Source organism: Silurus aristotelis (assembly GCF_946808225.1).
Source record: "Silurus aristotelis genome assembly, chromosome: 24".
Lineage (NCBI taxonomy): Eukaryota > Metazoa > Chordata > Actinopteri > Siluriformes > Siluridae > Silurus > Silurus aristotelis.
The window spans coordinates 17839100-17857534 of NC_139597.1; the positions used below are offsets into that span (position 1 = coordinate 17839100).

At 38.2% G+C, this 18435-nt stretch overlaps 1 protein-coding gene across 1 annotated transcript; it reads left to right on the forward strand.

Moving 5' to 3' along the window:
* Positions 1–1409: 1409 nt before the first annotated feature.
* On the forward strand, positions 1410–18057 carry rab21 (RAB21, member RAS oncogene family; the record flags this gene model as incomplete). Its single annotated transcript, XM_083528660.1, has 7 exons — positions 1410–1562; positions 9728–9787; positions 10807–10914; positions 11021–11084; positions 13408–13462; positions 15039–15127; positions 17016–18057. 7 exons carry the CDS (start codon positions 1410–1412, stop codon positions 17156–17158), a joined length of 672 nt encoding a protein of 223 aa, XP_083384786.1. The 3' UTR covers positions 17159–18057.
* Positions 18058–18435: the final 378 nt, after the last annotated feature.

The following is an 18435-nucleotide window of genomic DNA, read 5'->3' on the forward strand; positions in this document are numbered from 1 at the left end:
GAATATTTTGGGTTCATGCTCTATGCTGAGTTTGGTTTCACTAATTGTAAACATACATTTGCATAAATGCATATTTGTTCGTGCGCATGTTGATTAGGGTGTTAAAGAATTGTAGTGTTCATTTAAGGTACATTTGGAATAGAGAAAAATGTGCGATTAAGTTGCGATTAATCACGAGATAACAAATAAATATTTCAAGTGATTGACACATATATACTTATAAGCCCAATTAAAAAGAAAGTTGGGATATTGAACACAATGTAATTGAAAACAATGCAATGATTTGCAAATCTCATCAACCCATATTCAAAACAAAACAAACAAACATCTTACATGTTTAAACTGAGAATATATGCTTATTCAAGGAGTAAAAGTTGAGACAGGGCAATGGGTAACTGTGTAGCATCACGAGGAAAGGAATGTTTTCCCATATGTGTCTGATACAGGGTTCAAGCTGCTCAACAGTTCTGGGTATCCTTTGTTGTATATCGCTTTTCACGACGCACCAAACGTTTTTCAAACGTTCTAATAGGAAGTCTTGCTGTTGTAATAGATGTAGGATGCGGTTAACATGGTCTTGCTCAAATATACAACTCCAAGTTGTCTGGAACAACCTACCTACTGAGGTCGTACTAAATTTTAATAACAGAATTGGCACTGTTTTGGCAAAGGGTGTAATAATTGTGATTTGGATTTCGATTCTGTTCATTTTCTTTTTATTTTGTTTATTGATAAAAAAAAAAAAATACATTTTTAAAAGCGTTCTTACAACACACCTGCCTAAAACTTTTGCATAATAATAAAAAAAATTATATATATATATATATATATATATATATATATATATATATATATATATATATATATATATATATATATAATTTTTTTTTTATTATTACATTTTTTTACAGTGCAAAACTTTTTTGTAAATATTTGTGTGTATATATATATATATATATATATATATATATATATAAATCTATATATAACAGAAAAATGTAAAAACTTTAATTTAGATCGTTGTCTGGAAAAGTGTAAAAGCAGCGCCACTATTGTGCCTGAGGCAGACTGTGACGTCACAAGGGGCACAGGGCAGCAGCTCAGTCATATGATTCCGGGAGTGTGACGTAGCAGAGGACGCCATTAAACCAGACTGAGCAGCACAGAGATCTGAAAGAGGCGGAAATATTATTTTTGTCCTGTATTTTTTTCATTTTTTATATCAAAAATCTCAGCAAGGAAGATTATTTTTAGACCGTTTTCTTACAGATTTACTTTATATGTATGTGGATTATATCAATGTAAGGCGGTTCGAGAGGTTGACTTTTCCCTGTTAAGTTGAAGAAGGAGATCTCTCTCTCCTCCACTCCACTCCTCCTCTCTACTCCTCCTTTTCTCTTCTCTACACCATGGCGGCTGGCGGCGGTGCTGCTGCCACTTCTGCCCACAGGACCTTCTCCTTCAAGGTGGTGCTGTTAGGGGAAGGCTGCGTGGGCAAGACGTCGCTGGTGCTCCGCTACTGCGAAAACAAGTTCAACGACAAACACATCACGACCCTCCAGGTAACTCCGACACACACACACACACACACACTGGGCTTCGGTCCACTTTCTCCAACGCCTTCATACCAGCGCACTGTGTACGGCGGAACCTCAGGCTTCAGCACACGGCCTTCCTGCTCAGGGGGCGCGGGGACACACACACACACACACACACACACACACACACACGCAGGCAGGCGTCGCTGGAAGCTGCTTCTGCTTCTGCTCTTCAGAGCTCCAAAACAGCCTCGGAGTGACACCTAACACTCTTATAACACTATAGATTTGGTCAAAAAGTCAAAAAAGAATTTAACTTGATAAAAAAAATTATGCTTTAGAATTAGATTTTGGTGAAAATTGTAAGTTTTTTTTTTATCAATTTGTTCTCATCCCAGGCTTGTTTTCTCATGGTGTGGGTTGTAGAGGAACTTGCCTCACCTAGACACACACACACACACACACACACACACACACACACACACACACACACACACACACGTGTTTCCTGTCATCTGTTTCGATTTCAATTCACTCCAAATGTGAACTGAACACGGTTACAATCTCAGCCATAAGTCATTCTTATATTAAACCAGCACTTTCTACAAACTGACACTACTGAATACACACACACACACACACACACACTGACACTACTGAATACACACTAACACACACAAATACACACGAACACACACTGACTACTGAATACACACTGACACTACTAAATACACACTAATACACACTGACACTACTGAATACACACTCACACACACAAATACACACGAACACACACTGACACTACTGAATACACACTCACACACACTAATACACACTGACACTACCGAATACACACTAATACACACTGACACTACTGAATACACACACTGACACTACTGAATACACAGTTACACACTAACACACACATACACACTGACACCACTAAATAGACAATAACACACACTAACACTACTGAATACACACATTCACACTACTGAATACACACTAACACACACAAATACACACAAACACACACTGACACTACTGAATACACAGTAACACACACAAATACACACTAACACACATATACACACTGACACCACTAAATAGACAATAACACACACTAACACTACTGAATACACACTAATACACACTGACACTACTGAATACACACTAATACACACTGACACTACTGAATACACACTAATACACACTGACACTACTGAATACACACTAATACACACTGACACTACTGAATACACACTAATACACACTGACACTACTGAATACACACTAATACACACTGACACTACTGAATACACACTAATACACACTGACACTACTGAATACACACTAATACACACTGACACTACTGAATACACACTAATACACACTGACACTACTGAATACACACTAATACACACTGACACTACTGAATACACACTAACACACACTGACACACATACACACTGACACCACTAAATAGACAATAACACACACTAACACTACTGAATACACACATTTACACTACTGAATACACTCACACACACTAATACACACTGACACTACTGAATACACACTAATACACACTGACACTACTGAATACACACTAATACACACTGACACTACTGAATACACACTAATACACACTGACACTACTGAATACACACTAATACACACTGACACTACTGAATACACACTAATACACACTGACACTACTGAATACACACTAATACACACTGACACTACTGAATACACACTAACACACACTGACACACATACACACTGACACCACTAAATAGACAATAACACACACTAACACTACTGAATACACACATTTACACTACTGAATACACTCACACACACTAATACACACTGACACTACTGAATACACACTAATACACACTGACACTACTGAATACACACTAATACACACTGACACTACTGAATACACACTAATACACACTGACACTACTGAATACACACTAATACACACTGACACTACTGAATACACACTAATACACACTGACACTACTGAATACACACTAATACACACTGACACTACTGAATACACACTGACACCACTAAATAGACAATAACACACACTAACACTACTGAATACACACATTTACACTACTGAATACACTCACACACACTAATACACACTGACACTACTGAATACACACTAACACACACTGACACTACTGAATACACACTAACACACACTGACACTACTGAATACACACTAACACACACTGACACTACTGAATACACACTAACACACACTGACACTACTGAATACACACTAACACACACTGACACTACTGAATACACACTAACACACACTGACACTACTGAATACACACTAACACACACTGACACTACTGAATACACACTAACACACACTGACACTACTGAATACACACTCACACACACTGACACTACTGAATACACACTCACACACACTGACACTACTGAATACACACTCACACACACTGACACTACTGAATACACACTCACACACACTGACACTACTGAATACACACTCACACACACTGACACTACTGAATACACACTCACACACACAAATACACACGAAAACACACTGACACTACTGAATACACACTGACACTACTGAATACACAGTAACACACATACACACTGACACCACTAAATAGACAATAACACACACTAACACTACTGAATACACACATTCACACTACTGAATACACTCACACACACTAATACACACTGAAACTACTGAATACACACTAATACACACTGACACTACTGAATACACACTGATACACATTGACACTACTGAATACACACTAACACACACTGACACTACTGAATACACACTGATACACACTGACACTACTGAATACACACTGATACACACTGACACTACTGAATACACACTGATACACACTGACACTACTGAATACACACTGATACACACTGACACTACTAAATACACACTGATACACACTGACACTACTGAATACACACTGATACACACTGACACTACTGAATACACACTGATACACACTGACACTACTGAATACACACTGATACACACTGACACTACTGAATACACACTGATACACACTGACACTACTGAATACACACTGATACACATTGACACTACTGAATACACACTGATACACATTGACACTACTGAATACACACTGATACACATTGACACTACTGAATACACACTAACACACACTGACACTACTGAATACACACTCACACACACTAATACACACGAAAACACACTGACACTACTGAATACACACTGACACTACTGAATACACAGTAAAACACATACACACTGACACCACTAAATAGACAATAACACACACTAACACTACTGAATACACACATTCACACTACTGAATACACTCACACACACTAATACACACTGAAACTACTGAATACACACTAATACACACTGACACTACTGAATACACACTGATACACATTGACACTACTGAATACACACTAACACACACTGACACTACTGAATACACACTCACACACACTAATACACACAAACACACACAAATACACACGAAAACACACTGACACTACTGAATACACACTGACACTACTGAATACACAGTAACACACATATACACACTGACACCACTAAATAGACAATAACACACACTAACACTACTGAATACACACATTCACACTACTGAATACACTCACACACACTAATACACACTGAAACTACTGAATACACACTGATACACACTGACACTACTGAATACACACTGATACACATTTACACTACTGAATACACACTGATACACATTGACACTACTGAATACACACTGATACACACTGACACTACTGAATACACACTGATACACACTGACACTACTGAATACACACTGATACACACTGACACTACTGAATACACACTGATACACACTGACACTACTGAATACACACTGATACACACTGACACTACTGAATACACACTGATACACACTGACACTACTGAATACACACTGATACACACTGACACTACTGAATACACACTGACACACACTGACACTACTGAATACACACTGACACACACTGACACTACTGAATACACACTGACACACACTGACACTACTGAATACACACTCACACACACTGACACTACTGAATACACACTGACACTACTGAATACACACTGACACTACTGAATACACAGTAAAACACATACACACTGACACCACTAAATAGACAATAACACACACTAACACTACTGAATACACACATTCACACTACTGAATACACTCACACACACTAATACACACTGAAACTACTGAATACACACTCACACACACTGACACTACTGAATACACACTCACACACACTGACACTACTGAATACACACTCACACACACTGACACTACTGAATACACACTAACACACACTGACACTACTGAATACACACTAACACACACTGACACTACTGAATACACACTCACACACACTAATACACACAAACACACACAAATACACACGAAAACACACTGACACTACTGAATACACACTGACACTACTGAATACACAGTAACACACATACACACTGACACCACTAAATAGACAATAACACACACTAACACTACTGAATACACACATTCACACTACTGAATACACTCACACACACTAATACACACTGAAACTACTGAATACACACTAATACACACTGACACTACTGAATACACACTGATACACATTGACACTACTGAATACACACTAACACACACTGACACTACTGAATACACACTCACACACACTAATACACACAAACACACACAAATACACACGAAAACACACTGACACTACTGAATACACACTGACACTACTGAATACACAGTAACACACATATACACACTGACACCACTAAATAGACAATAACACACACTAACACTACTGAATACACACATTCACACTACTGAATACACTCACACACACTAATACACACTGAAACTACTGAATACACACTAATACACACTGACACTACTGAATACACACTGATACACATTGACACTACTGAATACACACTAACACACACTGACACTACTGAATACACACTGATACACACTGACACTACTGAATACACACTGATACACACTGACACTACTGAATACACACTGATACACACTGACACTACTGAATACACACTGATACACACTGACACTACTGAATACACACTGATACACACTGACACTACTGAATACACACTGATACACATTGACACTACTGAATACACACTGATACACACTGACACTACTGAATACACACTCACACACACTAATACACACGAAAACACACTGACACTACTGAATACACACTGACACTACTGAATACACAGTAAAACACATACACACTGACACCACTAAATAGACAATAACACACACTAACACTACTGAATACACACATTCACACTACTGAATACACTCACACACACTAATACACACTGAAACTACTGAATACACACTAATACACACTGACACTACTGAATACACACTGATACACATTGACACTACTGAATACACACTAACACACACTGACACTACTGAATACACACTCACACACACTAATACACACAAACACACACAAATACACACGAAAACACACTGACACTACTGAATACACACTGACACTACTGAATACACAGTAACACACATATACACACTGACACCACTAAATAGACAATAACACACACTAACACTACTGAATACACACATTCACACTACTGAATACACTCACACACACTAATACACACTGACACTACTGAATACACACTGATACACACTGACACTACTGAATACACACTGATACACATTGACACTACTGAATACACACTGATACACATTGACACTACTGAATACACACTGATACACACTGACACTACTGAATACACACTGATACACACTGACACTACTGAATACACACTGATACACACTGACACTACTGAATACACACTGATACACACTGACACTACTGAATACACACTGATACACACTGACACTACTGAATACACACTGATACACACTGACACTACTGAATACACACTGATACACACTGACACTACTGAATACACACTGATACACACTGACACTACTGAATACACACTGATACACACTGACACTACTGAATACACACTGATACACACTGACACTACTGAATACACACTGATACACACTGACACTACTGAATACACACTGATACACACTGACACTACTGAATACACACTGATACACACTGACACTACTGAATACACACTGATACACACTGACACTACTGAATACACACTGATACACACTGACACTACTGAATACACACTGATACACACTGACACTACTGAATACACACTGATACACACTGACACTACTGAATACACACTGATACACACTGACACTACTGAATACACACTGATACACACTGACACTACTGAATACACACTGATACACACTGACACTACTGAATACACACTGATACACACTGACACTACTGAATACACACTGATACACACTGACACTACTGAATACACACTGATACACACTGACACTACTGAATACACACTGATACACACTGACACTACTGAATACACACTGATACACACTGACACTACTGAATACACACTGATACACACTGACACTACTGAATACACACTGATACACACTGACACTACTGAATACACACTGATACACACTGACACTACTGAATACACACTGATACACACTGACACTACTGAATACACACTGATACACACTGACACTACTGAATACACACTGATGCACACTGACACTACTGAATACACACTGACACTACTGAATACACACTGACACTACTGAATACACACATTAACACTTACACTACTGAATACACACACTGACACTACTGAATACACAGTAACACACACATACACACTGACACCACTAAATAGACAATAACACACACTAACACTACTGAATACACACTAACACACACTGACACTACTGAATACACACTAACACACACACATACACACTGACACTACTGAATACACACTAACATACACTGACACTACAGAATACACACAAACACACTAATACACACTGACACTACCAAATGCTTCCCAGGTGTAGATGTTCCTGTGTTTCTCTAAAGATTTCCGTTCCACGTTTTCGGTAAACCGATTCGGTGGCCTTGTTCATGATGAAGCCCCATCAGGAACGCCACCATGGATATTTTAGATGATTGGTCTAATCGGTCCAGTCGAAGATGTGTGCAGAGGAACCGTAGAGGAACCGAAACATTTGGAATTTCATAGAAGAACAGTCCACATTTACACCATCCCAATTAGAAATTTACATCTAATAATGAATGACGCACCTTCCGAGGGTCCAACAATGAAGGATGGTGCAGACGTTCCTGTTCCTCTCCAAAATAAACTGCCGTAGTCCGTCGAACATTTTCGGTGTCCCCGGGAACGACATCAATATTTCTGGATATTGATATCTCCAATATACCAATGTTCTGTAGACAAGTGTCCTGACTAACGAGATGCCCAGACCAATTTGTTTTTATCTATTAATGAAAAACACATCATGATATAGTTTTGGAAACCAGTCAGTTCCTGAGCTTTCATCTTTATTGCAGCCTAAGGAGAAGTTCTCCCACCAGACTTTTTTTTTTATTTTATTTTTTTCTCCTGAAGTTAGTCAGGAAAAAAAAAAATCAGACCAGGAAGTGCAAAGTCCTCCATCCTGGACACATTCCCGTGACGGAAAACGTCCAGCAGACCTCCACAGTAATGTGAAGCTTGAAGAAGCTTTGGCTTGCACTTTCATGGTATCTGAAAGCCCATGGACAGGAAATGATTGATTTATAAAAAGAAATTTAAGGTAAAATGAGCTCCATTCCAGTGCAAATCTTGGACTATGAGTGAACATGTTTCGAGATTAGTTCCTTAATCTCCCTCTGATGTTCCCTAATCTACCTTTTACTACCTCTGGTCCTGCTGCCTATTGTTTAAGAAGCGGTATAACGGATATTAATGAAATTCATAACGATTCAACTGCCGATGTGATAGTAGTAGGTTTATTAGCTGCTCACGTGACCCTGAGTTGGTTCCTCAGTGTTGATACGCAACTTTTCTGCATTTGACACGTTTCTCGTTTTGTTTTTAGGCGTCGTTCCTTACCAAGAAGCTCAACATCACAGGCAAGAGAGTCAATCTGGCTATTTGGGTAAGTCTTTCTACAAGCTCTAGAAGTGTGTGAGAAAAGTCTCTGAGTTTCTCTTAGCTCTCCAGGAAGTTCCTTTGACCTCATGTTTTTTTTTTTTTGCTCGAGGTGTGGAAACATCTCGGGAACGATCTTGAGAAACGGGGTGTGCCTGAGCGCAATAGTTTTTTGCGAAGGATCCGAAAACTTCATATTTCCGAATTTGCACTTGGAAAAAAAAGATTTTCGCGTCGTCGTTACATGGTCCCGAGTTTACAACCCCGATTCCAAAGAAGTCGGGACACTACGTGAAATTGAAAACGCAAAAATGTTATTGTATTTTTTTTTGGGGGGGGGGGAATTAACAAGCTAATTTTGAAAAAAATCGGGACGGGGCAACAACAGTAAAAAAAAAAAAGTACGTTATTAAAACGAAACAGTCGAAGCAACATTTTTGCAACCGATAAGGTTAATAGGCCAATCCGTGAAAGACAAGTCTACAAATTGTGGAACAATTTCAGAATAATGTTCAACTTATTCTGAAATGCTAGTTTTGTTTTACGGTTACAATTTCGCCTTTACACTAAAAAAGATCGAACGAATTACGCCAAAACAAAAATAGCAAAACAGTCGATTATCTCTTTACAAAAGTTCCGATTCGGACCCTCGTTGCCGTCTTCCATTCGTATTCAAGGCTGTTTATTTTGGACTATTTTACGTTGTTAACGAATACTAAAACAAACGCATTGAATTTGGTTGAACGAATTACGCAAAAAAAAAAAAAAAAGGGCAAGACAGTTGAATATCTCTTCACACTACACAACATCATAAAAAGATTCAAAGAAATCTGGAGATATCTCTGGGACAAAACTCAATATAGGATGATCTTCAGATAATCTGTCATAAACCATAGAGGGTCGAATCTCCATTATGCGAAGAAGTAGTTATGCGTGAACATGATCCGGGCCAAAGCTCATTTAAAACGTACTGAGGCAAAGTGAAAAACGGATGGCGGTGTTTGTGTGTGTTTTTGCGTGACGCAGGACACAGCCGGGCAGGAACGCTTCCACGCTCTCGGGCCGATCTACTACAGAGACTCCAACGGAGCCGTTTTAGTCTACGACGTCACCGACGAAGACTCCTTCCAGAAGGTGAGGCTCGTCTTTTCGCAAGATCATCGACATATTCACTATAAATGAAGTTATGTGCAAAAATTTTTTTACTAATATGCATTTTTTTTTTCTCATGTTGTACCAGGTGAAAAACTGGGTGAAAGAATTAAGGAAAATGTTGGGAAACGAAATCTGTTTATGTATAGTAGGTAAGTAATGCGAGTCGTCCCTCACCATATGCACTCCTGACACTCCCCCGGTCCGTCTCCCTCAGTCTTCCCCAGCGTTCACACACATCTCCGACGTTTTAACTCCCTCAGGGGAGTCGTGTGGATTTCAGTTCGCCGATCGTGGAGGTCAATGGCGTTCAGGGATCTGATGATTTAGCATTTTTTAATTTATTTATTTATTTATTTATTTATTTTTTCCTCCTTTTAAAGCTTTTTTGAACCGAAATACAAAAGTTCAGATTCGGACCCTCGTTGTCGTCTTCCATTCGTATTCAAGGCTGTTTATTTTGGACTATTTTACATTGTTAGCGTATACTAACACTAACTAAAACATTTAAATTTATTAATTTATTTATTATTTGGGGATGTTGAGATTGAGATTTACATCTGCGCATCAGCATTAAAGTTATAAAATTAAAACATATTTGTCGTTGAAAGCGGATTTATTTATTATTTGTAGCTACACCATACTTTTTAATTATTTCAAAAGTGACCAATGAGTCGTGACCAATATTTTCCATGTAGATCGATTTCTCTCCGCTAAACTGTTCCTCTCAGCACCACCGCTGCTACGAGAGTCCCGTAGAATATCAGATTAACATGGCAGAGGTAGAGCTGCGTCATCCTGCAGACAGACCAGGAAACCTACGTCTGTTTTTATTCAATCTTTTTTTAATTATTATTTATTTATTTTATTTTTTGCACGCGTTAGAAGTTCGAAGGCACTTAAGTAAATTGAGTTTGCCGTCTGTCTGAAGCTTCGGGTTATTCGCACAGTTTATTTCGCCTGATAAAATTATAAATTTTTTTAAATCACTCTGTTTTGATCTCGCTTGGCAGAAGGTTATTGAAATGTTATTGTAAACCTTTATTTTCTACCTTGTACGGTTAGACACAATCTCATAGTGTGAGATTATTTGCTTTAAGTATGAAGGATTAAGGGAATAATTGCATAATAAGTAAATTTGTTTGAGCCTGCTGTACATGCTGTATTGTTGTACTAAACATATTTGCATTACGCGAGCACATTTGTTCACTCTTATGTTAGAGTATTGAAAACGTGAAAAAACATCCGTATAAATGACATTTAGAACAGAAGAAAAGATTAATCGCAATTAATTATACTGTATATAATATAATTTTCTACTGTGTGTGTGTGTGTGTGTGTGTGTGTGTATGTATGTGTGTATATGTATATATGTGTATATATGTGTGTGTATATATATATACACACACACATACAGTACAGAACAAAAGTTTGGACACACCTTCTCATTCAAAGAGTTTTCTTTATTTTCATGACTATGAAAATTGTAGATTCACACTGAAGGCACCAAAACTATGAATGAACACATGTGGAATTATATATGGAATTATATACATAACAAAAAAGTGTGAAACAACTGAAAAATGTCATATTCTAGGTTCTTCAAAGTAGCCACCTTTTGCTTTGATTACTGCTTTGCACACTCTTGGCATTCTCTTGATGAGCTTCAAGAGGTAGTCACCTGAAATGGTCTTCCAACAGTCTTAAAGGAGTTCCCCCGAGAGATGCTTGGCACTTGTTGGCCCTTTTGCCTTCACTCTGCGGTCCAGCTCACCCCTAAACCATCTCGATTGGGTTCAGGTCCGGTGACTGTGGAGGCCAGGTCATCTGGCGCAGCACCCCATCACTCTCCTTCTTGGTCAAATAGCCCTTGATGCCTTCAGTGTGACTCTACAATTTTCATAGTCATGAAAATAAAGAAAACTCTTTGAATGAGAAGGTGTGTCCAAACTTTTGGTCTGTACTGTGTATATATATATGTATAATATATTAGGGCTATCAATAGGCTAAAACATTTAATCAACAACTAATTTACATGTGTCCCCGCTTTACTCGCGATTAATCGCAAATTAATCGCATGATTGGGCGTGGTTGACCCGTGTATAATCACAAATCAATTGCGCGGTTGACCCGCGATTAATCGCATTGGCCGCAGTTGACTTGCGATTTATCGCAGGTGAAACGCGGACAATCGCTCGATTAATTTGCGATTAATCACGAGTCATTGTCTGCGGACACTTGTTTTATTTATATTTTTATATATATATATATATATATATATATATATATATATATATATATATATATATATATATATATATATATATATATATAGTAGAAAATATTACATACAGTATAATATGAAACATCATACCATTGTCATTACGCATGCTGTAGGAGAGCGCCGATCAGCTTCGCCATCCCGTGAATGCTGTTTGTGTAATAACTAATCCCTTGTCCTGTTTCTTCTCGCAGGTAATAAAGTCGATCTGGAAAAAGAGAGGCATGTTTCAGTGGAAGATGCCGAAGCGTACGTATACGATTTCTGTGCATCGAGTTATTTTGTAGAGCAGATACAAAAATGCTTGGAGACACCTTAGTCTTTATGGTTTTTGAGAGACACATGTGCACGTTCATTTTGTTTCTATGCAACAAACTAGACGATCGAATAATTGGTCGATTATTTTTCCGATTAATCGTGTGTTTATTATTATTACTTCGATGTTTTGCTTACTATAACTATGTAAAACCCTAACTCGGGGTATTAATGTATAAAAGTGTACTTAAAAAAACAAAATGCAGAGTTTAATCATCTTTAATTTGGACATTTTAAAGCTTATAGTTGCTGCTTGATGAGGAGTGCATGGGGGGGTTTCTTCTTTTGAACAGATTCACTCATGTTGGGTTTGTTTTTTTTCAAAACAAAAAAAAAAAAAAATTCAAAACAAAAAAAAATAAATATCCGAGTATGCATGCTGAAGCAGTTTGTGTAAATCAACATTTGTATTGTTTTTGATGACGATGTGCAGATGGCAACTTGGCAACCATGCATACAAAAATCTATGAAACAGAAATAATAACAAATTACGCATTTTGTTCAGTGGAAATGAACAGATGAAAGCATTTAGAATGAATACTGAATACAATTTTGAATAATAAATGATGTACGCATAAATTAAATATGCAAACATCAAAAAACAAGCATTTGAAGGCAGTAAAGCCGCAGCAATTCACGTTTGAAAGCAGGCGTAGTAGAGAAACGCTCTAAAAAGCGTTCGCTGAAAACCACAACGGTGACAAAAATTCGATAGTTTTTTCTGCCGCTGTTATTCGCTGCTTTTGGATTTAGTGTTGGTTCGCACCGTTTTAATTGAATCCACCACTATGCCGCGTACATCACTGAGGTACTTCCATCCCACACAATCTCCATGTTGCGATAACTTGCAGGTACAGTTTTCTTTGTTGCATTTAATATAAAGTGTTCCGATGACTCAGGAAGCACAATTTGACAGGTTGACCCTGTGCCGGCCGCCATTTTCGCTAAGTGGCTGTTATCTTGTAATTAGAGCAGCCCAACTCATTGATAACGCCATTCATTGACAACAAAATTATCGATTTTAGCGATTAGTTGTTGCAGCTCCAATGTTCTTCACTACTTGGAGATGTTCAGTAGGATTTGAGGTGCGACGACTGGGCAGGCAATTCCACAATAAACACCACTCCAGACCACTGTTTGCTTTTTAATAACGCTTGTCCAAACGCTTTCGGCTCATTGTATGGTGAAGTCGGTTCCAGTTTGGCGGAATTACATGATATATTGTTAAGTATGGTTGCCATGTTGGATCTTTTCACTTTCCAAAAAAACAACCCCAAACCAAAAGAGACAAAACTGTCAAATCTGTCCACAGCACATTCTTTTATTCAATTACTGTCCAATTATTGTGTGCATAGAAACAAAAGGAAAGTTGTTTTTATTTTATTTTATATAAAGAAACATAAAAGACTCAATGTTCCCACACATTTTGGAATTTTTTTTACTATTTTTCTTTTTTTTTTTTTTTTTTACTTTTTTACAAAAAAATGTAAATAACCGTTCTGTCTTACAGGTACTCAGAGTCGGTCGGGGCGAAACACTATCACACATCAGCTAAATTAAACAAAGGAATCGAAGAGCTGTTCCTCGACCTGTGTAAAAGTAAGTCCAGTCATACAGGAGGAATTAATACATTCGTGTGCACGGTAATATACAGATTCCCATCAAATATAAAGACAAAAATTGTGGCTTCTTTGAACGCTGTTGTAGCAATGAGTTTAAAGGGGCCAATCTAGGACGTCTCCGTCTTTTACAATGCCTGTTTTATGGGCATCGCTACACTCAAATCGACTGTTCTGTGAACATCCTTGAAATCGACGGGCGATCCGCGGTCCTCAAAAAGAGTGCGAATCTGCAAAAAAAAAATCAGCATGTTTTGTCAAAATCGTTTTGCACGTTTGTACAAATAAAAATTTTTTTTTCTAAAATGTTTCAATAATCAAGATCAGAGCTGTTGCGATCGATTATTTCGGTATTCGAGTATTCTACCGCTAATTCCAACGATTAATCCAATAATCGGATAAGAATTTTTTCAATACTAAATATTCAAGGGGGGTGGGGTGAGGTGGGGGGGGGGGAGACAAATAAAATCATAAATAAAAAATATTTTTCAGATTAGGTTATTATTTATTTATTTATTTTTCTTTGTTTGTGTTTTTTTTTTTTTCCTCTCGCTTTTCCGACCTAATTTCTCGTAAACATCCAACATTTTCGGTGCGTCCACCGGTAACCATGTTGTCGGCCTGAAGTTTGGAGCTGTTAGTGTATAAACGAGGCTCCTCTGCTTTATCTGCCTTGTTCCGTCTCCTCCAGAGCTGATTGTTAGTCAGAGTTTGATACTAGGCGATTCTATTGATTGTATTTTATTTTCAATGTGTTTAGCATTCGGGCACTACAGAGGGAGTGGCGCCGCCCTAGTGGCTAAAAAACTCGGAATTGCACGAAAAAAAACAACAACAACTCTGAATTAGGTAAAATTTTAATTAATTTGGTGGAAACAGGCTTCCATATGGCTCTTCCCCATGCTTGTTTTTAAAATTAAAATAAACAATTATATAAATATTTTAATAATTATTTGAATAATAAATTATTTGCCTTCCTTTTTGCAATCGAATTTCTCGAGGAATCATTACAGCCGTAATCAAGATGATTTTTGATTCAACGATAAATAGCGGCTTCTTAAATCCGTAGTTCAAGTCAACGTGTAATGTATTAAGGTTAAGTCTACACTAATCCAAATCAATTCCGAAAAAAATTTGTTTTCTTTGATCATTTTCAGTCGTTTTCCCAAAGTTGTTCATCCACACACTGAAACGTCCATTAAAAAAAAAAAAAAATAAAAAATAAAAAAAACGCGTCATTTCCAACCGACGTTAATTTATTTCCCTGCACTTACGACGTGGTGAGGTGGAGACGCTGCTGATTTAAGGACGAGATCACAAAACTTATAACAACAATTTTTTTGTAGAATGTCAGCCACATATCTTGGATGAATTGGTCACATGACTAATAACGCGAAAGCCTCCATTTTCACAGGCCACACTACAAGACGGAAATGAAAAAAAACTACCTTTTCCGAATTTGATTACTTTTTGTCCACGTTTTCCCAAAGCGACGTTTCCGTCGAAATATTTGAACTTGATTGTCGAAATATTTCCCTTATTCTCGTTTAGCTACGACTTTTCTCTCCAAATGTTTCGGATTCGTTCTCGTATTGCTACGACTTTATTCTCATAATCGTCGATACATCCACACGCACATTTCATTGCTGTCGGTTGACGTTCTATGAGGGTCCTCGGCAGGCGTTTCCGTAGTTACCTTGTTTTATCACAAGAACGATCAGGTCTGCACCTATTGGACGTTCCAGATGTCCATAAAATTTAAATTTATATAGTTTTGACGTCTCGCTGGACACGTCTACTTCTAGTGTGTGTGTGTTTGTGTGTGTGCAGTGAGATTCAGGCTGTATTAAACTTTCCATGTTGCGCAGGAATGATGGAGACGGCGCAGGTGGACGAGAGGTCCAAGGGGAACGGGACGAGCCATGCGAGCACGGGACGGAGAGGCGTCCAGATCATCGACGACGAACCGCAAGCCGCTATGCCAGCCGGAGGGTGCTGTTCATCCGGCTAGGACACCACCCCATCTCTCTCTCTCTCTCTCTTGCTCTCTCTCTCTCTCTCTCTCTCTCTCTCTCTCTCTATCTATCTAAAAGTACTGGCACTTTTCATCTATCACTCGTTCTCCGGCTTTGTAACACTGATGGCTTCAGCTGTGAATTTTGACACCGAAAGTTGGAATACAGCATCTAATAACTGTGGTAACCTGATTTCTCTCTCTCACTTTTTTCTTTCTCTTTATTCTTTATCTCTCTATCTTGCACACGCATACCCAGGCGCTCTTTTGTGAATATTTGAACACGTACTAAAATCTGTATGTTTGTTTTTTTTCCTTTTACGTTTGGGATGATTTCCATGAACGCCTGTTTTTTTTTTTTTTTTTACATTTTTTTTCCTCTCCTTTCCTTTAGTTCGAAGCGTTAAAGAAAGTGAAGTTCCCGTTATTTAATAACTTAAACCTGCACACTGAACTCTGAAGTCCGCTGCACTTGTGGTAATAAGTGACCTCCTGTCCTTCTTTCTGTGTCTCCCTGGTCTCACTTTTTCATCTTTGTGTCTTCTCTCTCTCTCTCTCTCTCTCTCTCTCTCTCTCTCTCTCTCTCTCTCTCTCTCTCTCTCTCTCTCTCTCTCTCTCTCTCTCATGGACTTCCTCGCTAATCCGAAGTTTTATTAAACCTGCACGTTAATTGGTGTTTTTATTTTTGTTTTTGTTTTTTTGTTGTTTTCTGGGGACTTGTAAGTACAACCAAACGAAATCCATGTGTATCATATTAATATTTTATTCGCTTTTACACGATATTCCCCCCCCCCTTTCCTTTTGGCACGGACGATGAACTCGTCCAGCTAGCCACTCGCAAACATATTCGGTCTTCGATCGCCGCTGTGCAACAATATCCAGAAATAAAAAAGAAAAGAATAAGAAAGGTGCAGATTGCGTAAGTATTCGAGACATAATTCATAAGTTATAAGGCATATTCGTCCCCCTTTTACACTACGACTAATAATTCAGACTTTTCTCGTCTCATTTCTGCTCTGATTATAGTTACAGCTGTCGATCTTTAGCACTCGATGACGTCCTTTCGTCATTTACTTTTTGCTCAGTTGCCAAAAGTGCCAATGTCCCCACAATTCCTCAACCGGAAATTTAGTGTTAAATCGTGCCATTTTGCGAAGTGTTTCAGAGCCACGGGGGCATTCGCATTATCAAGCCAAAAGTTTGTGGACGCATTTGAACGTCCCGGATTTCCGCTTTCGGAAGAACCACATACGGTTGGAAAAGTCGGGTGTCCA